The sequence below is a fragment of the Salvia miltiorrhiza genome, chromosome 1 (assembly GCF_028751815.1).
Source record: "Salvia miltiorrhiza cultivar Shanhuang (shh) chromosome 1, IMPLAD_Smil_shh, whole genome shotgun sequence".
Classification (NCBI taxonomy): Eukaryota; Viridiplantae; Streptophyta; class Magnoliopsida; order Lamiales; family Lamiaceae; genus Salvia; species Salvia miltiorrhiza.
In genome coordinates this window covers 50,441,054-50,466,123 of record NC_080387.1, presented here as the reverse complement: position 1 = coordinate 50,466,123, position 25,070 = coordinate 50,441,054, and the positions used below count along the sequence as shown (strand labels likewise).

The window sequence follows — 25,070 nt, the reverse complement described above, 5'->3', positions numbered from 1 at the left end:
TTTTTATTTTATTAGTAATTTATATGCAGCTAACTTAAGTATTTTTTTTAAGTCATGTTCAAAATTAAAATTGGATGAAAATCCATTCTTTTTTTTTTTTATCACAACTACCAATATTATAAAATTGAAATAAGCAACAAACATGAAATAGAAGATAGGATAGGATGTGACATGCAAAAAACTAAATTACATTCTACATTCAATTACACAGTCCAGATTGCCTAAACTCATTCAAACAACACTTAATTAATCATCACCCTAAAACCCCACACACACACACACACAAAAGCTACCAATCTACGCCATTTCAGTTAATGGCTACCTCGATCGACTTGGCCTTGGGCGACGGCGGCAGCTTCTCCACCACCACCGTCAGCACCCCGTTCTCGCACTTGGCGGTGATCGCCGACACGTTGCAGTTCTCCGGCAGCCGGAATTTCCTGGTGAGCTTCTGCGGCGGCCGCCTCTCCAACCGCACATACTTGCACCCTTCCTCCTCCTCCCCTTCCTCCCTCTTCCTCTTCCCATTGCTCTTTATCACCAGCGTGTTATCCTCCTCCACCATCACCTGCAATTTCGCAGCAATTTCATAAATACCTAAAAAATTCTTCACCCTGATCGAGCACCGATTTGAATTCCGGTGGATTTCGTACCTGAATATCCGATTTCGACAGCCCCGGGACGTCTAGGTAGAACACGTATTCCTTCGGGGTGTCGAGAATGTCGGCCGGGAAATTGGACGCGGCGGCGCGGCCGCCGCCGTCGTGGCGCGAGGCGGAGTGCAGTATCTTCTCGAGTGTCTCCGGGAAATTCAGCAGGTCGGCCATGGCTTCGACAACAGAGCTCATTTTACTTTGCCGCGATTGATCAACGATGAATTTGTTGGTGATTTGTAGGTGTGGTGTTGGATGAAATGCAGGAATGCGAATTGAGATGATGTTTGCTGCTTTGGAGAAGCTGAATGAAGTGAGATTTAAAGCTGAAGAGTGAAAATTCCAGAAATGTTGAAGAAACGTCTAGAAACGACAGGCGATGCCTAGCAAATGCGACACTTGTTGGAATTTAAACCCCTTTTTTCTTGTTCGATTATACACTCCTTAATAGAATCATTTTTCTAGACTTTATTATCGTTTGAGAAACATATTTTATGGAAAAATAGTATAATTATTATTTTTTCAAATAAAAAACTATTTTGAAAAAAAGAGATTAATGAAGATCTAATCTAATAGTACTAATTTGAAGTAAGTAATTCAGTTATTGACATTAAAACTCAATGCATAAATTTTGGTCATTTTTTTATTTTTCAAATAAATTTTAAAATTAATAGTATAAAAATACATAAAAGCTTAACCATTTAAATTTTATTACGATTGGAATTTTCTTTAAAATAAGGTTAATGTGACAGTCCAATCACCTAAGTTAACTTCGAGGTGACACTGTTTCAATCGAAATAATACCAATTAGGTTATATCATTGAGTTTCAAATGCCAACTTTTATTTTTGTGAAAACTTCTATTGGGATAAAATTACAACAATTGTTAAGTTTGTGTTCTTTTGTATCAAATTTTAAGTTGACGTGCAAAATTAAAATTAAGCAAAATTGATACTCCTATATTTTAACGTTAATAACTTTGGTAATTTATTTATAGACAACCTAGTTTAATTATGAGATGCCCAAAGCTTAAAATTTATCATTGAGATTAGTCGAGATTAAATTAACTCTAAATAATTCGACATTAATTTTATTATAAAAGTAGACTAAGATTCATAAATTATCACTAATTATATATTAACATTATCTCAAAATTAAGTATTAAATCGTATTCACTAATCTTATACTACTAAAACTAATTTTATGATAATACTAATCTTATCTAATTGTACAAACCCAATAGTGTTAGGTTCATATTCTAAACAAGGCTCAATACTTAAAATTTTCCAACTATTGGGCCGAAAATCGTGTTAAGTTATCATCAAAGGCGCTACGCTTCTCTCATCTGCGCGCGGCGTCGTTTCGTCGATCCTTCCCACCTCTTCAATTCCTCAGTTCAGCTAGTACTGCACTTGAAATCTATGAAGAAATCATCAAAATTTCTTGTTGGCTTCGAATTCGATTACAGGTAATTTCCCTTTCCCCTCAGTTTTCGCAGCTCAGATCACGCCGATACATGTTAAGTAATAAATTGTTTTCTGTTTTAGCGATTCGCGTAAAACAATTGAGTAGATGTCGAGGTTTCGTGGATTGTGGCAAGCTTCGATTAATGCAACTAAAAGAGGTAAAATTTCAATTTCTTTTAGTTTTTATTTTTGTTTGCTTCATCAGCTGAAGTGTTTGATAATGGGGGTTCTGTTCCTTTTCTTTGCCAAATTATTCGCACTGTAGAGTTCTTTGTATGGATTTGTTTGCTTAGATCTAACAATAATCTCATGTGAATTCTGCAGTTGTAAATATCAAATTTGGATTAGTTTTTTATTTTTTTTATTTTTTAGAGTTATGGTGTAGATAAGTATGATGCTCGTCAAGAATTTCCAAAAGAAAAAGGAAAAAAGAAAAAGTAAAAAGGGAACATATATGGAATAAAACGTGACAAACAAAACATCTTCAAACAGCCAAGAAATTCAAGATATATAACTTGAAACAAAATTACACAGAAACATTGCATTTTACAGATTTCAACATCAATTTCAAGGGAAGGTTTTGTTTAGCAGCGAAGTCTGAGCTAAAAGAATATTCACTAAACGAAAAGAAAACCAACCTCAATCTGTTTGTCCTACCATGCACAACAACTCTGGTTCAAGAATATACAAATAGAGTTAAGACAGACTAATTAATAAGCATTCGGACAAATTACATGTATACATAGAAATACGGCTCGCTGATGATGCGGTTTTAAGGACAGATAGGATAGAAAATGTATAATCAAAATTATATGCATGTTTAGGTAGAATGCTGCTCGTGTTGTATGTTAGTATACGAAGAAGTGAGTTGAATCGGATTGTGTTGTGTTTGTTGTTTTCTTTTGGCTTGCAGCTCTTTTGTGGAAGCCTGAAGACTTGCTTCCTCCAAGCGAACGATACATTTTTAAGTTTGACACGAAAGAGGAACTGAAGCGATGGCATTTGTATGCAGATTCTGAATTTAATGGTATCAGTATTGGAACTTTCGATAAAATTCAGATAAAACTAATAGTTTTGTTGGTATTGATACTCGTAAAGAAAAATATCTGTTTGTCGGATCATTAATATATAAGGTCCAAGTGAAACTATTAAAACGGCGAAAATTACATTTTCAGGTTTGTCATCAGCGTCGCTGCAAATACAAGAGTCTACCAATGGATCAAGTGGTACTGGTTAGTAAAAGAACCCTTTTCTCGTACGAATTGGCTCATCTGAATTTTTCACTTGTTTTTCACAGAAATTGGTGAGATATTATCTTTATACATTCAGATTCCCTTAATCGGGTGATAGTTCCTGTTTCATGTATCAATGAAAAAAATCTTATATGTCATCAGCATTTATAAGTTATTACTAGGTGGGCACTGTCTTTCCAAATCTCCTATTTCTGATAATACTACCAAAACGTCACAGGTGTATTCACTGGAAACCTTTCTTTGGATGTCGCTGAAGGTACTAAATGGAATATAACTAGAAGTGGATTCTGCGGAATGAGATCTAAGAAGGTAATGGTAAACTACGCCAGAGAAATACAGATCTTTATCTTTGTTTTCAATCAATGATTGCTGTAGCATGCAAGTTTGAATCACTTTTCACGTGTTTTGCAGTTTGATGGCTTCATTGATCTGGATGGGTACGACACATTGGCTCTGAAACTTAAAGGGGATGGGCGATGCTACATATCTACTGTGAGTAATTTGACCCTGTTATGAACTTTGGAAACATCAAAGAGGATTTTTTTTTTTTTTTTTTGAGTGAGTTGAGTTCGTTCATATGCAGTTTTAATGAATGCTTATATGGCTAGGAATAAGATAATCGAGGATAAATCTGACCGCGATGCAGATTTATACGGAGAATTGGGTGAATTCTCCCGGACAACAAGAAGATAACTCGTGGCAGGCATTTGTTTATGTGCCTAAGGACAACTGGTACATTGCCAAGGCAAGCTCTCTCTCTCTCTCTCTAACACACACACACACGGTGTGGCCATAAAAGCAGTACGAGCACCTCTCAAACAGATAACTCTAACACTGGACGTAAATGCACATCCACATTCCACGGCACATCTGAAAGACTAGGATCATTTTATCTTAATAAAGTCCTTTCCTTCCTAGTAATTTGAAGGGTTAATCATGTTGTGTCCTCAACTTTCAGCATTTTTTTCAGAAAATGCCAATCTTTCTTTCCACCCCACCCCAGTAAAACGACGTCTTTCCACCTAAGAATACGGCGAGGTGACTCATCATTCCATCGCCAGATTTTGTATGTAGGACTTTTTTTGAAAAATGCTGAAAGTTGGTGTTTTTTTAATAGAAAAGGAAAGTTGGGTACATTTTCTAGGAAAATTTTGAAAATTGAGGATACAAAACATGGTTAATCCTAATTTGGAAATGGAAAAATTTAACTTTTTATGTAGGGTGCGTTTACTTTGATGGATAAATTTATCCATGGAAAATGATGGATACAAAAAATTTATGCCTTTAAATGTCTACTTTCTTTTCCCACATTTAACACAAAAAAGAAGTTCACTATTTTTCCTTCCTTATTTTCACTTTAAGGATGGATAATATTATCACACCAAAAATGGAGGGATAACATTATCCATCCTTGAAGTTAAAATAAGGAAGGAAAAATGGTAAACTTCTCTTTTGTGTTAAATGTGGAAAAAGAAATGAGACATTTAAAGGCATAAATTTTTGTTATCCCTCATTTTTCATGGATAAATTTATTCATCAAAGTAAACGCAGCCTTAGTAAAATTTTGTAGAAGAGATTTCAAAGTGGTGTTATATGTCTTTTCAATATTGAAGAGCATGGAATAGAAACAATTTTCATTCTCGCACACAAGCAAAGCCTAACTCTCTTTTTAATCAAGAACTATGTTTGTTTCCTATCCTGCAGATCCCCCTCGCTCGATATCTACCAACATGGCGAGGCAACGTGATAGACGCAGAGCTCGAGATGAACCCGGCTCGTGTCGTTGGCATGTCCCTCTCGTTGAATGCAGAAGGCGGGATCCCAGGCGCCGTCTCTGGTCCAGGTGATTTTCGAGTTGAAATTGAGTGGATTAAAGCTCTTAGAACGTTGAGTTAGTCACAATTCAAATTTGATCGAGATCTTTAACTACGTGTGTGATGATGACGTCATTATGTTTACCGGGTGATTTTCGAGTTGAAATAGACTGGATTAAAGCTCTTACAACGTTGAGTTAGTCGCATTGTTTGGTTAGACCTAAATTCAAATTTTGTTCGAGATCTCTACTTTCGTGTATAATGATGATGTCATTTACGTCTACGTCGTTGGACTAAAAACACATACTACTTACTATGTATGAAGAAATCTCAATAATATCTTGCCACTGTCAAATTTGAGTGGTTTCAAATTATTTATTTATGGAGAAATAGAGACGATGGGGTTTTTATTCTTTGTGGACCTGGACTCAAAAAGTAACTAGTTTTTGTATGTTGAGGCACGTGATTTGGAGCAGTTTGAACCTGAGGGTCACGTGATCCCAAGAATTAGAATTTGGACCACTCTACCATATCTGATTTCAGACATCCAAATTCAACATAAGTTGAAGCCATACATCATAGATTTTTGTTGCTACCAATTGAAGAGGGGTTTGTAACTATAGTTGAACATCGTGTTGATGTTGAGAGGCAATTTGCATCAGCCCTACACAAGATTTTTACTCTTTCCGTTTTCGAACAAATGTTGTGTTGAGAATCAAACTTATTTTCGTGCAAAAATTAAGGCAAAAATAGCAAAGTTATCCACTTTTTTGTTTTCTATCTTTGAACATGGTCCTACGTTCTCTTTTTAACACAATCACTTATTTTTGCGTAACTCTACAATTAATTTAACCACATCTATCAACATTTATTCAACCACAATCACTCATTTTCACTCAACACATTATTTATCATAATTTTTTTAAAACCCGTATCATCTCGTATGTGATACTCTCTTACGGGACGGAGGGAGTATATGATTTTTGATTGCAAGGGATTTTCATTCGAAGATGGAGGGGGCTTGGGTTCTTGAGTAGTAGGGTCTCAATCTTCTTTTAGAATACTACCTCCGTATACGAAAGGACTTTCTAAATTTTCTTTTTGGGACGCGCGTCCACAAAAGAATTTCGTACTTATTTTTGGACTATAACCCACCATTTATAAATATATTATTTATCCTTATTTTTTACCTTTTCACCACACTCTTCATATAATTAAAACATATTTTCACTATTATCAATACAGTCAATAATCTTTTCTTCACTTTCAATACATTTAATAACTTTTTTATAAACTCGTGTCACTTTTTCCTAGAAAATTCTTTCGTGAACGAAAAGATAATGATTTTATGTTGTTTTATCGATGCATAATAAAAAATCTTAGATCGATAAAATACATGCGAGACTGAAACACGATAAAATATCATAAACAAAGGATGGGTAAGTACTAGTACTACCTAGAAATCCCCCATTTTTGAATTTTAATAACACAGTAACAAATGAAAACCGTGAAGAAGAAGATCAAGTTTTTCAAGGCGCTCTTTTAACTCCCCAAAGTAAAAAAACCTTAAAGGCCCTGTTTCCCTCAACTTCTACTGCACATGCTTAACTTTCTTTTTTTTTTTTTTCCTAATTCTGTATTATCCTTATAATGTGACAACACTGAAAGCGGATGGAGAAAAAATTTCCTTGTGTGAGCTATATGCTATATTTTATTCGAAAAGACAATATTCTTAAGATTTAATTAGGTGACTAGGGCTCTTATATAATAATTTACATAAAATACTAGTGATAAATTTGAGGAGTTAAAAAAATAATATTTTTGAAAAAATCTTTTATTTGATGAGGACTGGCTCCTCTCGAGTTCCCAACTAAAATTGAGATAATATTTCTACAAGAACAGATTTGAATTTTATTCTTGCATTGCATGGATTCATTGCTTCAACAATAATTGATCAAGGGTGCTTGGGGGCTTCAGCACCCCCGACATAATTCTTTGAAAAAAAAATAATCTTTTATTCCGACGTAACCATTTTATTTTGACAACTCTAAGTAATTGAAGATTTTCGATTTTAACTCTCTCAAAATATGTCGGCTGCAAGAATTTTCTTTCCCATCCACAAACAAATGTGGCCTAAATTTGAAATCGGCTGATGGCCAAGAATTCCCTTTCGTCTACGCAAGTGCAGAATCACAATACATTTCATCAAATAATCCCAAAAACGTTGAAAAAAAAAGAAAAGCAAGAGAACCAAAAACAGTAAATGGAGAAGTTTCTGGAGACAGACTACTATAAAAAATATCTACCTCAACATCCAATCCCAGCCGTTAAATCCCTTAAAACCCACAAATTTCCTTTTCTTTTAGCATTTATTTGTTTTCTTGGAATTATTCATGACATTCACTTCTAATTCAGTATAAAAACACCATGCTCCTTAATATGATTACCTCTGCTTCTGGAGACTTCTCAAGAGAGAGAGAGAGAGAGAGAGAGAGAGAGAGAGAGAGCTGTTTGTTTCTCTCTCTGCAACACTTGCAAATGGTTGCGTCTCGTAGTGATCTTTTAGCATTTATGGAGTAGTAACAAATAATAGTATTATTTTTGTATTGAAAAATATTTTAGTATGTGTACTCACTTTCTACTATATATGCATAATAAGCACACACGCATTTGCTGAAAAGAGAAAAAAGATTGAGTTTTTATTTTTGTTGTGGAGTTTGATTGAGGTTAATTATGGCTGGTGGAGAAGATAAAAGCAGTGATTTTTATGCTGTTTTGGAGTTGAAAAAGGAATGCACATCAGCAGAGCTAAGGCATGCCTACAAGAAACTAGCTCTGGTTAGAATTTGAAATTTTCTATGTCGATTTGTGTGTGTGCGTGTGTTTTAAGGAAATCAAAGAGGAAACGTCGTAAATTTGTTGTGATTAAGGTTTTTGGGAGTGGTTTGACTGTTCTTTTTTTTTGTTCCAGTTTTCTTGATGTTGAGATGAAAATGTGATCTTTCCTCAGAATTGCAGTAGCATTGAAGTGTTTGTACATGAAGATCAAATCACACACACACACACACAAATAATGTCTAGTTTGAAATCATTTCTCTTAAAAATTGGAAATTTTTATCTGGGAACGAGTTGAATTGTGTGAAAATTCAAGTTGTGATAAAAATGTGATCTTTCCTCAGAAATTGCAGTAGCAGTGAAGTGTTTGTACATGAAGATCAAATCACACACTCACAGAGAGAGAGAGACAATATGTCTAGTTTGATATGATATTTCTCTTAAAAATTGGAATTTTTTTTATCTGGGAACTAATTGCATTTCTTGAAATTCATGTGTGTGTGTGTGTGTGTGTTTCTGCGATAGAAATGGCATCCGGATCGGCTCTCTGCTTCTGGGAATTTGAAGTATGTAGATGAGGCCAAGAAGAAATTTCAAGCTATCCAGCAAGCATATTCAGGTAAAAAAAATTGCTTGCATTATTCTTGATTGTGTCAATTCAAAATGAGGGCTCTTGCTCATGATAAAGAACTCTATTTTCATGTTATATTAGAACAATAAAATGAGGGCTAGGCTAGCTTGATCAAATTCATTAAGAATTTGTGAAATTCTAATTCAAATTGTTTGAATTCTTTGGTCTTGATTCTGGTTGCAGAGAATATACCAAATTTTTAAATCACTAGTCATTTTTGTGGATTCCCTTTTTGTTTTAATGTGTTGGTGAGTAGTTCTATTCAATTTGTTTATCCACAATCACAACTTGCATTCATCATTGCAACTATACTTAATTTTGTCAAATTTCTTGAAATTTTGCAAGTGGGCTTATAAGTTATTTGATACATGCTGTTGCAAAACAGTGCTTTCAGACAGCAACAAAAGGTTTCTGTACGATGTAGGAGTTTATGACTGCAACGACGACGAAGACAATAATGTAAGTTGTCATAAACATGTGACTATTTTTTGATGTTATGTGAAACCCTTGATTCTTTCCTTGTTGTGGATGGTTTTGTGACACTTTTTTTAGGCCCATTATTCCATTATGGATTGAGGGATTCATGCACATATGAGTAATGGTGGGGGCAAGTTGTTTAAATATAGACACAAATCAAATTAATGTTTCTAGAGTGTATTATTTTAGTCTTGGTGGCTAGCTAATGAGGAGATGAGAGACCTAAACAATTTGTAAGAAAGTTTTGAGTGAAAATGTGGTCCCAATTTCTCATAGTTGAAGGAGTTTTATATATTTATGGTCCCAATTTCTCATAGTTGAAGGAGTTTTATATAATTATTTAAATGATACTTTTGGCTTCTCTCTCTCTTTTTTTTTTTCCTTTTTTTGTGTGTGTGGCAAGTTCTTGAAATGATTATTTGTTTAATTTATTTGGGCCTTCAAATATTTTTATTGTTCTCGGATTTGATGCAGGGGATGGGTGAATTCTTGAATGAGATGGCGACAATGATGAGCCAAACTAAATGCCAAGTGAGTTTTAATTTCTCCAATTGGTTATTCTACAATAATTTGTCAATTCTTTCAGGAAAATTAGGTTTGATCTTCAATTCGACTCAAGAGCTTAATACTTGTTGCATTCTTTCTCGAAAGATGACCCTACATGAATAGTATCAAGTTTCATAATGTTAGAACAGGGTTCATGTGATAATGACCTTTTTAAATGAAAATTAGGAATACATGCACAAATATATGTTCATTTTGTCTAAAAAAATCTGCCTCGATTTATTTTGTCCGTCTACTAAAAGTATGTCACTTTTATTTATAGTAATAGGGCAACTCCACTCACATTTAAAGTGGGACCCTCAGTTCATAATGTGACAATTTTTTATAAACGAATGGAGTAAATTTTATAATAATATATGATCATATCGAATAAATAAATGCACCACATACACAACTACATTAGTAATTGCCAATCATATACTTGTGTTACATTTATTTGTTTATTCGTTTATTCTGATAATTTTTTGTTCATTATTTTTACATGTTTGCGTTTGCATGTATTGTTAATTCTCATTAGATCTTTTCGTAATGAAGATTCCATCTTCTACTTAAGACTTTTAATGCATTGGCTTAATAGACTAATTAGGATATGTGAATTATGACCTAATGATCCGCGGCTAAGTAGTGTGTTGTGATAGGAGGGCGGGAATGAGACTTTGGAAGAACTTCAACAACTATTCGATGAGCTCTTCGAGAGCGACATTGATGCCTCCGGTAGCTCGTCTCGATCAGCTACACCCCCAACAACGTGCACCTCGTCATCATCCTCGGCCTCAGGAAACGAGGCCTATGGCATCTCCAACAAGAGGAACTCAAATGAGACGAGGCTCGGAAATTTGGAAGCTGGGGCTTCCCATTTCGAAGGGTTTTGCTTGGGCACGGGTGGAGCGTCGGGAAAACACTCAGGCGGAGAGAGCAGCCGGAGAAAGAATGCACGAATAGGTCGAAGGTAGTATGTGATCGGGAATCTCGACCTAGCTCGTGTATATCTGATGCCATCACTATATAAGGTCAGAGTCCAACCAATTTTCATCTCTAGATATTTAACGAAGATTCGAATTCACAACGATAATGATTGGATTAAGGTTTATCATAATCTTTAGGTTTTAATGGCCTTTAGATTGTGAGGTTAGATCTCCCTTTGTAACATTGTTGTATTGGTATTGTATTCTTGTATTTCCGTAAGTTTTTATTATATCTATGCAATTAAATGGTTAATTGCCTTCTTTATTCTGGTTATTTTGGATTGAAAATTTTGAATCTTAGTTGTGTAATTTTGTTTCATACATTCTATTATGATCTTGTGAAATATTAATTCAGTTTATCATTTTAAATCAAGTCAATCAAGAATGACATGTATTTGTTTATTTGATGAGATGATAATAGTATTGTGACAACAACCTCTAGTCCATTTAAGTGTGCCAAAAAGGTGCACATCAACTTGATAATCCACTTGATATATCACAAAAGAACAAAACCAAGTTGGAGAGCAGCCGTCAATGAAATTTTCCTTTTTTATATTATTATTATTATTATTATTATTATTGGCCTACTCTTTTCGTAGAATTGGACTCGATTCAACAATATTCCCTTTTACTGGTAGCAATGTGTTTGTGAAAAATTAGGACTTGCCTAAAAGTTGGATTCACAATTTTTAAAGGCCTATTTAACTACTTTCTCCGTCTCATTTTAATAGACTTGTTTTTTTTGAATGCGGAGATAAAAAACTTACTTTTTAAGAAAAAAATAAAATGATGTGTACCAATTAAATATATTTTTTTTACTCAAAATGAAAAACAAATTTATTCTAATGGAACTACTAAAAAAGGAAAACGAACCTATTAAAAAATTAATTACAAAGGTGATACGGGCATATGATGAATCAACTACAAAAAACAAAAAATCTATTAATGACATGAACCTTGTTAGCTAATATCCGTATTATAAAAATTAATGATATTCAAAAATATAATTATCGGTGATATTATATCATCAAATATTATTAATTTTTATGACACTAGCTACCAAGTCTCTTAGTGAAAAATTTTGTTAGTAGTGATATGCTGATAGAATATTTGTGTTAAATTAAGACATCATCGAAAAAACCATACCACGTGATTGTTGGAAAATATTGAGCTAATCGGTTTCGCTATACATTGAAAATAATATTATTTCAATAATTTGTAGTGAATTAAGAACTATTAACAAATTAATTAAAAATGATGGGGCCCTCAAAGCACGTGGACAAAGGGTCCCAGCTTAACTGGATTGTACTCTGTAACAGAGACTAACTGCAAAAAAAAAAAAAAAAAAAAAAAAAAAATCTCATTGCTTTGTTGCTGCTACGCTATCCACCGCCGTCAATAATTTATTTATTTAATTTATCTTGAGGCCCTCTTTCTTTTTGGTTTAATTGCTGGTGGGTCCTCTAAGTTTGCAAGTGGCCCAGATTCAGTCCATAAAAAGTATTTCCCGACATTTCTACCCCCACTTGTCTGTATTCTCCAACCCATCTTTCCCCACTTGACCACTTCTGCAACTTGTGCTTGTACCTTTACAAGATTTTTATTAATTCCAACATCTACAATTTCATTTTCTAGATAATTGTTGCCTTTTTTGGAAAAGGGTCGTGTTTTTTATATTGATAGAATAATATTTAGTAAATTGATCTTTTCAGAAATTTAGATTGAGTATATAATGTCTCTTTCGTCGTACGATTTTTTTTTAATATCTCATATAATAATTCACTTTCTTAATTTAATTTATTTAAACTTTTTTACAAAAATAATCTTATTTGATATTTATGAATATCATATGGAAAGTAATAAATAAGAGCAAAATAGAATAATTGCATATAAATTAAAGAACATTAAATTATATTTTTAATATACGTGAAAAATAAATGGTTAATTGCATGCAATTTATTTTTAGAAAAATTAAAAAAAATCTAATTTTGCACATTTATTTTAAAATTTGTACTAAAATTATTCAATTATTTTTTTTTAAAATACTCGCCTATCTTTTGGCCAAACCTTATGCTAAACTGTCTGTTAAAATCTTATGTGTCATAATCCATTGATTACTAAAACGTCGATTTTGGCGTATTAAATCAATATCATTTGCGTTTAAAAATTCTAATTAAATGAAGGAACAAATCAAGAATCAGTACTGTATTACATCGGGAGAAAGTGAGAGGCTTGAAACTGACGAGATTAAGCGAGAGAAAATGGAGAGGAGAGAGAGCAAGAGAAAGTGAGTAGGTGGTCGATTATGTTGATGTGAATGCGACCATGACAAATAGAAATGGTAGGAAATTTCGACAAGAATGAACCAAAGAAACCGATGGAAACTCTTTTGTTGCTGTAATTTCGATTAGATAATTAGGGATTCAAAGGGGACAAAATATGATAAAAGAGTTGTAGGCTTTTAATTGTCTAGCAATCTTAAACTCAAAAATAAATTTTAATGTACAAAATAAAAATTTATTAAAAATTTGTTGCTTTTATATGCATTTAACTCAAAAATAAAAATTGGTTGTCTTATTCAGACAAATAAAAATGGATTGTCTTATTCAGACTGAGGAAGTAGTTATGTTGAAAATAAAGAATTTTGGTGGAATTAGTATTCGAACAAAAATTATGACGTGATTTTTTTTATTGTGGTATCGTAAAAATAAGTCTGATCTAACTTTGAAAAAGAAATCGGGTGTTATTCTTTAAAGGTAATTCTATTCATAGTCCCCCATTTTACTTATTATAGTCCCCTATTAAAAATAATAATAATAAATAATTATAAATTTATTATTTTAGCATAAATATCTCATAGCCCCTAAATTAAATATTCTATAACTTGTAACCCTCAAACAATATGGTTTCAAAAAAAAAAAAAAAACTCTCAAACAATATAACTTTATAATTTTATCACATAATCTCTTCTCCTAGTTTAGTGCAAGTCTTTGACTAATCTGTTTTTCATTTGTTTCAAAAAAATTGCCACTTGAGGGAAGCCCAAATTCGCGGAGAATGCCATAGCCAATGAGAAGATGAAGGCAGATATGTGTTTTCTAAAGGTTCGCACGCCTTTATCCTTCATTAAATATATAGCCGTTGTAGGCATGGGGATTATCAGAAATTTGCTTTGACATTATTATTTACCTATTCATCTATGTGTGGACTTGAACAAATTGTTAACTGGAGTTTGCTTTCGCTCAAGAACAAATTGATTGGAAACGAAAATATGGAAACCTGCAAAATGTCAACGGTGTTCCAATTCGGCAAGTTTATCACAATCTTTGTATGTGTCAAATGTTCATAAAATAATTGAAACAGATATTTTAGAAGTGGAAGCTGAACATAAGACATTATCAAGAATGCTAGGGAGGGGGATAAAAGAAGTCTTGCAACTCTTGAAGAAATGAAAAAGACATTAACCAAAGGATTCAGTTCAATTAGGGTGTGTTTACTTTGATAGAAAAAAGTATATTTTCCATAATTTTCACATGTTTCCTATGATGGATAATTTTCTCCGGTGAGGCTGGAAAATTTATTCGGGCAGCCCTTTTTCACTCATTTTCTCACAAATGTTGGATAATATTATCCTATTGGGAGGGTGTGAAAATATTTTCCAACATTTCAACTTGTTTATCAATCTATTTCTAACAAAGTAAACACATGATAAAAAAAAAAGGAGAAAAAGATAATATTATCTCACTTTTTCTTATCCATCCTTTTCAAATAAAAATTTTACTACCAAAGTAAACACACCCTTAGGAGAAAAGATTGCATATGAAAGCATACAATTATATTATTTGGGGCTATAGTATTTAATATGAGATCTATAAACTTTAAGATAAATTAATAAATTCATAATTATTTGTTATTATTATTTTAAATGGAAGCTATACTTAGTAAAACAGAGGTTATAAATTGAATTACCCATTCTTTAGATATTGAAAGTGTGATTTATTTCTAAAAAAGCTTTGGTATAGAAAGTGGTAGATTTTAAGCCCAGTTAAGAAAACCGCTGCCCAAATTTCAAAGGCCCATTAAACTAAAAGTTCTGTATACAAAATGTAGCCCATTAAGATAAAGCTTACCTCTGTTACGCCTTTTTTTTATAATAATAATTAAATTAAATTAAATTAAGTTAGGGAATGCGATATAAGTGGTCAAATTTCTTCACAATAAACACTCACTGGATGTCATTAACTCTCCTTATTAGCCACAGATTACCCAAAATCCATTTTTAGTAAAAAAAATCTAATCTCCCCTCTATAAAAACCTTAGTTATTCCCAATTTTCATTAGTTTTGTTCTAGCGTAAATAAATAGAGTCGTTTAATTTTTTTTATTCTATCTTCTTTGTAACAGTCGTGTATCTGGTGGTGCCCCCTCCCAATTACATAATTTCATTTCATCACCTACATATTTTCGGTTGTTACAAAAGAAAATTCACACACACAAACACACAATTAATTCGGCATTTTTTTTATTTTTTTTTATTTTTTTTCTTTCTTAATTATGGGGTTTCTCCATAAACTTTGGGACGAGACGCTGGCCGGACCTCCGCCCGACGCCGGCCTCGGCAAGCTCCGCAAATATAACTCTTTCTCCGCTGCAAGATCCACCGCCGCGCCGTCAAACTTTGACGACCACCAGGTCCCGATCACTCGGAGCATCACCGTCGTGCGGCGCGACACCCACCGTAACCTTAACAACCTTAATGTCGCCGTCGGATCACCGTCGGCGCCTTCCTCTCCCGCCAGCTCGACCCCTAGCTCTCCCTTCTCACGTAAGAGTCGGAGCCTTTTCATTATGGGATAATTACGCCTAAATATATGAACTTTTATCTAATTTTGCATGTAAACTAAAAATTATGACACCTAATACTGATTTTTCACACGATTGTCAATTTATGCCAAATTAATGTCATTGTGACAAGTTGAAGTGACAAATCAGTGCATCGTGACTACTTGAAATGACATAATCATCTAACTACATAGTTTAAGTTATATAGACATTTCAAGCGTCTACCTCGATATCAATTTAGAGGTAATTAATAAACATGTAAAAAATCAGAATACTTGAAAATTTGTGTATTTAAATATAAAATTTATAATCCATGTCAATAAAATTTGGCGAAAGTTTCGGCTAATCATCCCTTTTAATTTTAGTTGTGTTTGAATCTCGACTATGTTTGAATCTCGACTGTCCAAGAATGTTCTAAAGGAAAACAGTTGGAGAAGATAGGACCAACAAATTTTAATTTTATTAGCACTATACTAATTACAAAGTTCACGAAATTAACTCTAAAATACCTTAAAACCAATTATTAACGAAATTACTGTTATTATAGATTATATTCCATTTTGCGAACACTTCGCGCCAAAGCAAACAATTTAAAACTTTGAGGGGCGGATTTCTAATAATGATTTATTTTGGGGTGCTTTTAGCAAATTCTCCTGGAGGGAATTTTAAGAAATGGATGAGGAAGAAACCGACAACGGGAGCGTTGCACAACTCCGAGCCTGAGAGTAAGAATTTTTACGATTGGTTTGTAATCCCAGAAAGTTTATCGCGAAGCCCTTTATCTTTTTTTTTTTTTTGCATCATTAGTCCTTTCAAGTTTTTCATGTTTACAGAATGATCAACATAACAGCTATTAGCTCAGAAAAAGAGTATCATAATGAACATTTTAATAGCTAATAATTATGTTTGATTCCAATATTTTTTTTTTAAATCCTTATTTTTTAAAAATGTTATTCATCTTGTTTTATTGAGTTCATGATCTCAACAAAGCATCCATATTAAGACGTGTTGTTAAAATCTTGTCGACAGGATTCTCATCGTAAATTCTTTGGATCGCTGAGTCTATTTCGAAGAGGAAGTGATGAATTTGTGTCAAAAAAATGTGTATGTATGTAAATAAATTACCTTTTTGGGGTTAGTTTTGCATGTAAAAAATTAAACCAGATGATGGAGAAAATGGAAAAGAAAGAAAAAAAATCATCTGTTTAGGATCTCTAAGTAATGCTTCTGGGAAGAGTACAAAGAGGGAAAGTTCAATACTTCAATTCTTTGCGAAGAAGTAATTTTTTCCCTCTTTTATGGGGATTTTCTTTTTTGGATTTCTTTTTTTTCCCTTTTAATTGACATTTATTATTATTATTATTATTATTATTATTATTATTATTATTATTATTATTATTATTATTATTATTATTATTATTATTATTGTTTGGGGGCATTTGATTCATGTACATTAAGGGTTGTTAGTTTTTTTTTTTTTCTTTTTTTCGAGAGGTTGTAAATATGTGTTTTTTGTACTTGGACCCCTTCTCATGAAGTAGTATACATGAAAGATCAGTTTGTCTCTTTAATTGCCCAATTTTTCCTATGCCAAATATTAATATTTTACAATTTCTTGGAGATTGTTAGCCATGTATGTTGCATTTACTACATCAATTTGAAATAACTAAATTACACATGTAAATAATGAATCCCAGTTTCTTTGTTCCTAAAGGTTTTAAAGACAAGATTAGATGTAAGATTATTCTTGAAAAATAACCCAACTTTGACTCTACGGTAACTTTTTAGTTAAATTTACAATTATCACAAATATCATATAATATGTAGTTATTTTCCGTTGTTCATTTTACAGTTAAAATTTTCAGTCGATTGAGGTTGATCATCGTACTGAGTTAGTTCTGGCCATTTGTGTTTTTTACATTTGTATTTTTTGCTACAAAATCTGACCGAAAAAACTGACTCGGACTATAAATTGAACTGTATATTATATTTATAAAATAGAAAATTCAAAGTAAAAAGTTGTCATTGGATCAAAGTCCAGACTATTTTTTTAGAATAATCTTAAAAAAGTAGTATGAGTTAATTTGTCAAAATTTATTGCACCAAAGGTCATCTAAAATACTAGTAACTACTTGACATCCGTTCTTGCATTGCCAGACTGGCTAACCTAAATTACTAGAAGAGTCGATTCTAGTACAGCATCAGAATTCCAAGTCAAGTGCAAACACCAGTTGTAAGAAAGAATGCTTTTTAACTACCAAAAATCACATTGATGTTCCACAAATTGGAACTGTTCAGTTGTTACAATATACAAAAAATATAATATTTTGAAACTACATTACAACTAAATCTCCACAGATGCCATTGGATTCTATTAGCATATAAAGCATCTCTCTCACTCATTTACCACTTATATTAGTTATGCTAGTGCCATAGAAGCCACTCCGAGTAAATTTACAGTCTACTGAAAATTTTTGTTACCTGGGCTTGGACTCATTTCCCTTGCTCCTAAACGTCGATAACGAGAAAAATGATCTCGGAGCTGTAAAAAGCATGACATGACAAAAATTGTGAATAGCAGCTTGAGAAAGAATATCCTTACTAGCAAGCATATGAACTACGAACAAAGCGTATGTAGATTATTAGGTCAAGGGAAATATTTAGGCTTCTATGTAATATATATAGGTAAAAGCAGTTTCTAAATATCGTTCAAACAATAAGGTTAAAGCAGATGCTGTTGATTATATTGTATGCAAATCTCTTGGAGTTCAAGAATTTGGAGCGAAGAACACGATATTGCATACTTCACCTTTGATCGAGGTTCCAGAAACATGATCCTCTCTTAGTTTAAAGTTGGCTGGAGGTGCTGGGATAGAACTTTGTGAAGATTGTTCTGTGAGAAAAAAAGAGAATAAACGCATCAAAGGAGAAGCATCGGAAATTCTTAACACAAAATGGAAAGGATTAATTTATCATGATATATGACGACGTTCAGCTAAACTGTAACTGACTGCTGTTCAATTATAAACATGCGAAGCTAAATCTTTTTGTCGTTAACTAGCACGTAAAACCGTTGTCACATGGTAACTTCAGAAAATAACTCGAAGGGGAATGATAATGCATAAGAACTTGGAATAAAAGGAAAAAGTAAACATAATGAGATACTATAACACGTTTGCACATGGTAACCACCTGATTCGTTGAAAAACACGTTGTCACTGAAGCCATCATCAGAAGGTGGAGCTTGAGAAAATCTCATTCTTGACTTCCTGAGATCTTCTGAGGAACGACTGGCAGGATCTCGTCCATCTTCCGTGTCATCATCTCCTTCTGACGTGGTCGCAGAGACCCAGTCAGCCATTGTCTCCGAGCCACGATTCTTCCTTCCAAATTTCAGCAACCTTTTGAATCCTCGAGTCATATCCTTACGAGATGAATTATTGGATGAATGGGCTGCTACCATAGGCTTCTGGGCTGCTCCCCATTTCTTCCTCATCCTCGCAGCATCAGCCTCCATCGCATTTAAAGAATGTGAATTCCATGAAGGACTTCCAATTGGCGAATCCACAGAAGCATCAACATCAGATGTCTCGTGGGGATACGAAAATGGATGTTGAGTACGAGAATTCCATGACATTGGACTTCCATTATGCCAATCTTGCATAGTGTCGACAGGGAGGAAACACGAAGAAATTTCTCTTGGATATTTTGAACCCAAAGCCTGGTCCACTGCAGAAAAGGTGAGAGGGTCGTCACCATTTTCAGATTCAGAATTCGCAAATTTATCTAGTTCCGGTTCCCTATCTTCTAAAATGTTATCCTCTTCAGCATTCAAGCTCTTGAACTCCTCCTCTCCTTCGTCTTTAATGGTATTCTTGCATTCATCAGGTTCAGAGGCAATGCCACCATTTTCATCCATATTATTTACAGGTTCAGATCCCACAGAGACCCTCTGCCTAGTAATAGTTGTTCGAGCAGCACGGCTACCTTTTCTAAGAAAAGGCTTGGTACCAACATTTCTCGAAATTTCCTCATCAAATTTTATCTGGGTCAAAACAACACCATCTGAGTCCAGAGTAGATACATCCTTCAACTCGCTCGGATTCGCTGAGCTTTTCCTCAATGCCTGCAATCTGCGTGATTTGTCCTCCTTGACAATAGCCATTTCTTCAGTTATGCTTTTGCTACGAGCATGGTTTCTTACCTGTGAACGTGTTGCTTTGCCACCTCCAGAAGAAGGTTTAGTATTTTCTTTTCTCAGGTCAGAAAAGTTGGGAACCGATTGGGCAAGAGGATTTTCAGGTTGCGTTCTTCGCTTTACAGAACCAGTGGAAGTTTTAGAAGCAGACCTTGAAACTGGAGTAGCTGATGAAAATTTTCTGTTATTAGGTATGAGCTTCTTCCCCTGTGCAGTCATAGACAGGCCATCCTCGAAAGACGTGTCATCAACAGCCCTTTCTTCATTAGGGAGATTCTTCTCTTGGAAATCCAAAGTATCATCATCAAACTCACAATCTCCAAAATCTAAATGCTCCTGTCAAAGTGAAACTTTTACATGGTTGGTTAAGAATCCACAAACGACTTAACTCTAATAAATCCTTTGAAAACACATACACACGCAACTTGCAGGATGATTCCACTCATTAGTGCCATGTTTGAGCATAAATATAATGTACCTGGTCCCTGTTTAAAGTTGACCTGCTATTATACGATCTGAGTCTCTCAGCACGCCGCCGAGCACTGGATACTGAAATTTGCCTGTCTGCACTTCCAGATAATTTGGCCTTCATCTCAGATTTATTCCTCTCAAGGCTATCATGCATGGACTTTAATCGGGCTTCTTTCTGTGTTCTGTTGGAACTCCAATCTTCTTTCAGTTTTTCATCCCTCTTCTGAATATACCTGTGGTAGAGTTTCCCTCGAGAACCCTCTGAAACACTAAGCTCAGAGAAACTCTTCTTCAAAGCATCACCTTTGTTCTGACTATCAATAATTTTCATGGAAGATGAAGCATTTAACTTGGTTTTGTTCTTCAACTTTCCAGTTGGCTCATTTGACTTATAACTATCAGAAAATTGAGGGGAGATATCTGGTATTGGTTTCAAACACTGAAAACTACTCACTGGCAAATGATGTGCATCATCTAATTTACCTTTACGGGCAGAGTTGGACAGATCTGCAGGAACTCGCAATTTGTGTTCTGCAAAGAGCTTCTCAAGCTCATTTGCTTTCATCTTTAACTCATCATTGCGATCCTGGTTACCCTTTGTCTGCCTTCCCCTCTGAAATTGCTCCGGAGGTGTAGCAAAAGAATCAAACTCTTCTTGAGCCTCCGTTGCAGTTTTACCAGAAAACGGTGTCCTCCTACTTCCATCAGGCAGAATTTTTGTTTTCTTAGCAAGGTCAGCTGCTGACACCTTTCGATTGAACTTCATCCTCCGAGGTCCAGAATCTTCAACAGATTCCGTTTTCTCTCCTACTTCAGTTTCCCCAGTAGACCTCAACTCTTGCTGAGGAGAAGAAGAATCATCTTCAATCTCTTTATGGTGAGCATCAAAAGCCTCTTGCAATCTTGAACCAGAATCACCTTCAGAAGCCCAAGACTCTTCCATAGTCTTCCAGGTGGATGTCAAGCTTGATTGCGCAGCAAACTTATCCCTTGTTTCAAAACCTTCTTTTGGGTTCGGAGTACGAACCTGCCAACCACCTTCACTTCCAGTAGGCCTAATCTGTGCCGTTAAAGAACCCCGATCCTTTACCCCAGCAATCTCTGACCGGCTCTCACTAGGAATGACATTTGACTCAGGCTCAACCATTGAAGAACTCTTTACTGTATCATTGTTCAAATCCAAAATCTTATGCTCCTCGGGCAATTCTGTGGAAGGAGTGCATAACGGGCTATCGCAGTCCTTCTTTTCAGCACTCAAGTCAATGCTCATATCATTAACTCCACTCCATCTCCTTAAGACTGCCTTCTCTGCAGCTGCTCCCATCATCGACACATCAGATGACAGCCTCCTCAGCTCGACAGATTTTACAACAGGGGGCTTCCCCCCAGAATTCTCCTTCTGCTTGTTCTCAAACAAGTTTATCCTATCCTGAACACTGAGTCGCCTTGAAGGTTGACTGGCTTGAATAGAACCTGTTTGGTCAGGAGCTGAGGTCTCATCTTTCTTGTCCTTTTCACCAGTGGCATTGTCCGGTTTATTTCCCCCGTCCGTCTCTACACTGGATTCTCTGCTGGAAGTGCGACGTAAGGGGAAGGTGATGGTTGGGGGATTGGGCTGTTGATGTGTGATGGGTTCTGGACATGGTGGAGAGGGCGGATCATTGTCTATGGACATATCTGATGTGCATGAGGAACGAATAGCTCGGTCTTCTGACCCCGATTTCAATTGGTTGATGAGGTTTGGCCGCCTCTCACATAGAGATTTGTACTTGCCACAAGCTTCACTGGAAAAGCAGAAGCAAGGAATATCCATTAGAATCTTTTTTTTTTTTGATGCGGAATATCCATTAGAATCTTGGGTGACCTAATTCACAATGCAAAAATGTGAATTATGGAAGAAATTTCCAGGAAAAAAAAAATGTTTGGTGCATCTCTAGTAGAAGAATTAAAAGCAAAATGTGGCCGTTTTTATGTATCCAAATAACTAAGGCTTCACTTTAGTTACTGTGCAGATGTTATTTTGCTTTATAGCTTTCTTCTGGCTGGGTTTTAGCATGCAGGCTAGCTTAGTGCAGGGAGATTTCGGACACGACAGGAAAGAAGATGCATTTAGTGACATAGAGCTGTAATAAATCAAAGAATGCCTGAGAATCCTTACTTAAGGCGATGAGCACCAAAGCTATCAGCAAACATTTGAAGTTCCGGAACAGTGTCAGCATCAAACCCAGCAGCCGCAGCACGAGCACAGGCATTGGTTAGGTCCTGCTGCGCCGCTACAAGCCTTAAGTCGATAGCTTTGAGAAGCTCCTTCCTGTATTAGTTAGAACCATAAGAATTAAGTATTGTGTGCCTTCAGTTTCATGTTAGGAAAACAAAAGCTACATGATGCTCTTTAGTAGAGACGACTCTGACAGAAAGTGAATGAGATGATAGCAGTTAATACATAAGCTGAGGGGGGGAAATACTTTGTGGCATCATCTGCAGCAGTCGATCCAAATCCACCTCCACCTGGAGCAAGTCATAAATAATGAGATTGTTGTTCCTTCTTGGAGTAAAAACCATACAAAAAGTGATTCCTCGGAAGATAAAGTAGAAATTCATCCGCTATTAAGCACCTCAACACTCTACTCCAAACAAAAACTCATCAAAACTACAGACACTAGACGTGGTAAATGAACTTAGAATCTTGCAGACTAGAAAAATACTTGGATATCCAGAAAATCCAACTATGTTCAATATCACAATCACTCAGTTACATTACTACAGATTTGTAACTCCAATATGATAATGATTACGAAAATCTTACACACAACAATCGAGGCCTCACAGTTCATACAGAAGCAAAGGGACAATGACTGGAATAAAGTTCATCTCAAGAGATAGTGGCAACTGAAGCACACTCCTTGAGCTCGACCCAATTACGCATATAAGCAATCTTATCTATAGTCGAATTTCATGTAACCAAAATAAAAAAGGAAGTAGGCAGTAGACAGAGAATATGTAATTGGAAATCATACCAGAATGTTGGTCGCCCATTCCCTGAAATATGCAAGGGAAGTAATTTAGCATTGGTTCACTCTGGTAGGAAAATAATATAATAAGCAATAAATACCTGTGAATAAATTCTCCGTGCTGCTTCCAACTGTGACATCTCAGCATCAAACGTGTCAACCAGTTCCAGAACGTCAGGGGTGCTAACAAATCGTACAAACCTGACAACAAAATATTTAAGCATCGACATCAGATGTATACCAGTCCTAGAGGATAAATAAGGTTGAAGCAGTGGCGCTACCTGTCAAGAGTTCCCTTGGTGAACCATGCATTAGCATTTCTATGTCGTCCAGGATCGAGCTTGATAGACTGTGCAGCAGAGGCAGCTTGTTCCTCGGCAACCTTCAAATGTGTAACAAATGGCTTAAGAAGTCCTGAAGCAAGTTTCTCTGTGCTCCCACCACTCGAAACAAACAACTCACATCTGGAGAAAAGGAGCTCAAGAGTCAACGAACTACTAGCACAACCAACAAACTCTGATGAGATTCAAGACGATCACAAAGACAAAAAATGCTCACCGTGAGTGCTTTGGCGAAAGCTGGAACACCGCATAATCTAGAGGTGCATCCGGCTTTATCTTTTCCATTTTAATGATATTGTTTTCACTGTCTTAAATCATATATGTACGCCACCATTTCCTAACACCTATGAATATCAGAACACGAAAACTCTCTGCATTGATCTCCTACAACAGCCTGCATTCCACATACGTAACTTATAGTATCAAAATTCCTAAATTACAATTAAATAGAGGTAAAGAATAACTGCCAATCAAATCTCAACTAGTAATTTCATAATTGAAACTGTAAGCAACCACAAATGCACTTCAAATTGAGCTGCATCGACGCCGCAAAATCAATCGGGAAATGCACATAAATTCAATATTGCCTCAGATCTGATTATGCCCAAACAAAATTCAAATGCCGCACATCAACTTCAGCTAGGCCATTATCGCAGCTCAGTATCAGCTCAATCCAAAGCAATGCAGAAACATTAAGAAAACTACTTAAAACAACCAAATAGAAAAATATCCAAATTAACTTACTACGGAAAACACAAAAACGATCGAGGAATCATAAACTGACCTCAACGATGAAGATCTTCAACACTACAATCCGATCGTCTGATTCAAGTTCGATCACCAACAAATCTCCAGCAATATCCAATCAAAAAATGCTTGAATTTAGGGGTATTTTTTCAGCAACAACCCTACAAATGCAGTATATGTACAGAATTCGTTGTTCCTGAGCTTCTCTCAGAAGATAAAAATAATGTAAGTATAGATACAGCAAAGTGTAGGGGTATAGAGAGAGAAGATGGAGAATGGAGTAGTGCTGCCTTGATGCAGTGATTGTTTGTGCTTTCAGACAAATAATGAATTCTCTCTCTCTCTCTCTTCTTTTTGAGTGTGGTTCGTTTTCACTTTTGTTGTCTGTTGTAATGTTTGAAATCGTAAGTGAAGGGATGAAAAGACAAAAGACGAGTGGTGGAAATATGTATGTATATTTCTTTTTCTTTACTTGCTACTGCTCGCTCTGAAATTACGAAAATGCCCATCAATCATAATCTTTATTTATTTATTTATGAGTTAATTGTATGTAAATACACGAGAGTATATCTAAATTTTGGTTTTTAAACAATACTCCCTCCGTCCACGAAAGAACTTCCTATCTTTCCTTTTTGGGACGTCCACAAAAGAACTTTCTACTTATTTTTGGACTATACCCCATCACTTATAATTCCCTTACTTTTCACTTTTCACAACTCTCAATATTAATTATAACACATTTTCACCACTCCCAATACACTAAATTGCCTTTTATTCACTTTCAATACACTCAACAATATTTTT

General features: G+C 35.0%; 5 protein-coding genes across 8 annotated transcripts; 3 read left to right on the top strand and 2 right to left on the bottom strand.

Moving 5' to 3' along the window:
* Positions 1–148: 148 nt before the first annotated feature.
* Positions 149–1,110, bottom strand: LOC130990537 (17.4 kDa class III heat shock protein). Its single transcript, XM_057914767.1, has 2 exons — positions 654–1,110; positions 149–568 (listed from the first exon to the last, which is right to left on the bottom strand). The coding sequence occupies exons 1-2, from the start codon at positions 846–848 to the stop codon at positions 308–310; spliced, it is 456 nt and encodes a 151-aa protein (XP_057770750.1). The 5' UTR covers positions 849–1,110; the 3' UTR covers positions 149–307.
* Positions 1,111–1,879: 769 nt separating this feature from the next.
* LOC130990532 (probable complex I intermediate-associated protein 30) lies at positions 1,880–5,559 on the top strand. Its single transcript, XM_057914760.1, has 8 exons — positions 1,880–2,120; positions 2,200–2,276; positions 3,032–3,145; positions 3,294–3,350; positions 3,589–3,680; positions 3,783–3,863; positions 4,018–4,116; positions 5,076–5,559. The coding sequence occupies exons 2-8, from the start codon at positions 2,225–2,227 to the stop codon at positions 5,265–5,267; spliced, it is 687 nt and encodes a 228-aa protein (XP_057770743.1). The 5' UTR covers positions 1,880–2,120; positions 2,200–2,224; the 3' UTR covers positions 5,268–5,559.
* Positions 5,560–7,355: 1,796 nt separating this feature from the next.
* Positions 7,356–10,922, top strand: LOC130990520 (uncharacterized). 2 transcript variants are annotated; one of them, XM_057914750.1, is made up of 5 exons: positions 7,356–8,023; positions 8,546–8,639; positions 9,037–9,110; positions 9,603–9,659; positions 10,331–10,922. In XM_057914750.1, the coding sequence occupies exons 1-5, from the start codon at positions 7,919–7,921 to the stop codon at positions 10,643–10,645; spliced, it is 645 nt and encodes a 214-aa protein (XP_057770733.1). In that variant the 5' UTR covers positions 7,356–7,918; the 3' UTR covers positions 10,646–10,922. The 2 variants fall into 2 exon arrangements, with proteins under 2 accessions (XP_057770733.1, XP_057770738.1); XM_057914755.1 differs by having other exon boundaries at positions 7,586–8,023; positions 10,334–10,922.
* A 4,058-nt stretch (positions 10,923–14,980) lies between these two features.
* Positions 14,981–16,860, top strand: LOC130990513 (dormancy-associated protein homolog 4-like). Its single transcript, XM_057914744.1, has 3 exons — positions 14,981–15,481; positions 16,143–16,223; positions 16,528–16,860. Exons 1-3 carry the CDS (start codon positions 15,211–15,213, stop codon positions 16,539–16,541), a joined length of 366 nt encoding a protein of 121 aa, XP_057770727.1. The 5' UTR covers positions 14,981–15,210; the 3' UTR covers positions 16,542–16,860.
* Positions 16,861–17,729: 869 nt separating this feature from the next.
* Positions 17,730–24,699, bottom strand: LOC130990495 (uncharacterized). 3 transcript variants are annotated; one of them, XM_057914731.1, is made up of 11 exons: positions 24,304–24,699; positions 23,737–23,913; positions 23,460–23,642; positions 23,280–23,379; positions 23,185–23,206; positions 22,633–22,675; positions 22,326–22,478; positions 20,175–21,951; positions 18,691–20,032; positions 18,308–18,391; positions 17,730–18,040 (listed from the first exon to the last, which is right to left on the bottom strand). In XM_057914731.1, the coding sequence occupies exons 2-11, from the start codon at positions 23,802–23,804 to the stop codon at positions 17,976–17,978; spliced, it is 3,837 nt and encodes a 1,278-aa protein (XP_057770714.1). In that variant the 5' UTR covers positions 23,805–23,913; positions 24,304–24,699; the 3' UTR covers positions 17,730–17,975. The 3 variants fall into 3 exon arrangements, with proteins under 3 accessions (XP_057770714.1, XP_057770709.1, XP_057770720.1); XM_057914726.1 differs by having other exon boundaries at positions 24,002–24,675; XM_057914737.1 differs by lacking the exons at positions 23,737–23,913; positions 24,304–24,699 and having other exon boundaries at positions 22,611–22,675; positions 23,460–23,636.
* Positions 24,700–25,070: the final 371 nt, after the last annotated feature.

Excerpts from the sequence above, each read along its gene's own strand:
- LOC130990537 (XM_057914767.1), bottom strand. The coding sequence starts at position 848 with ATGAGCTCTGTTGTCGAAGCCATGGCCGACCTGCTGAATTTCCCGGAG. Across the intron at positions 569-653 it reads TGTCGAAATCGGATATTCAG|GTGATGGTGGAGGAGGATAA; the intron begins GTACGAAATCCA and ends GCGAAATTGCAG.
- LOC130990532 (XM_057914760.1), top strand. The coding sequence starts at position 2,225 with ATGTCGAGGTTTCGTGGATTGTGGCAAGCTTCGATTAATGCAACTAAA. Across the intron at positions 3,146-3,293 it reads TGCAGATTCTGAATTTAATG|GTTTGTCATCAGCGTCGCTG; the intron begins GTATCAGTATTG and ends TTACATTTTCAG. Across the intron at positions 4,117-5,075 it reads ACAACTGGTACATTGCCAAG|ATCCCCCTCGCTCGATATCT; the intron begins GCAAGCTCTCTC and ends CCTATCCTGCAG.
- LOC130990520 (XM_057914750.1), top strand. The coding sequence starts at position 7,919 with ATGGCTGGTGGAGAAGATAAAAGCAGTGATTTTTATGCTGTTTTGGAG. Across the intron at positions 8,640-9,036 it reads TATCCAGCAAGCATATTCAG|TGCTTTCAGACAGCAACAAA; the intron begins GTAAAAAAAATT and ends GTTGCAAAACAG. Across the intron at positions 9,660-10,330 it reads TGAGCCAAACTAAATGCCAA|GAGGGCGGGAATGAGACTTT; the intron begins GTGAGTTTTAAT and ends GTGTTGTGATAG.
- LOC130990513 (XM_057914744.1), top strand. The coding sequence starts at position 15,211 with ATGGGGTTTCTCCATAAACTTTGGGACGAGACGCTGGCCGGACCTCCG. Across the intron at positions 15,482-16,142 it reads CCCTAGCTCTCCCTTCTCAC|CAAATTCTCCTGGAGGGAAT; the intron begins GTAAGAGTCGGA and ends GGGTGCTTTTAG.
- LOC130990495 (XM_057914731.1), bottom strand. The coding sequence starts at position 23,804 with ATGGAAAAGATAAAGCCGGATGCACCTCTAGATTATGCGGTGTTCCAG. Across the intron at positions 22,676-23,184 it reads AATGGGCGACCAACATTCTG|GTGGAGGTGGATTTGGATCG; the intron begins GTATGATTTCCA and ends GACTTGCTCCAG. Across the intron at positions 20,033-20,174 it reads CAACTTTAAACAGGGACCAG|GAGCATTTAGATTTTGGAGA; the intron begins GTACATTATATT and ends TCACTTTGACAG.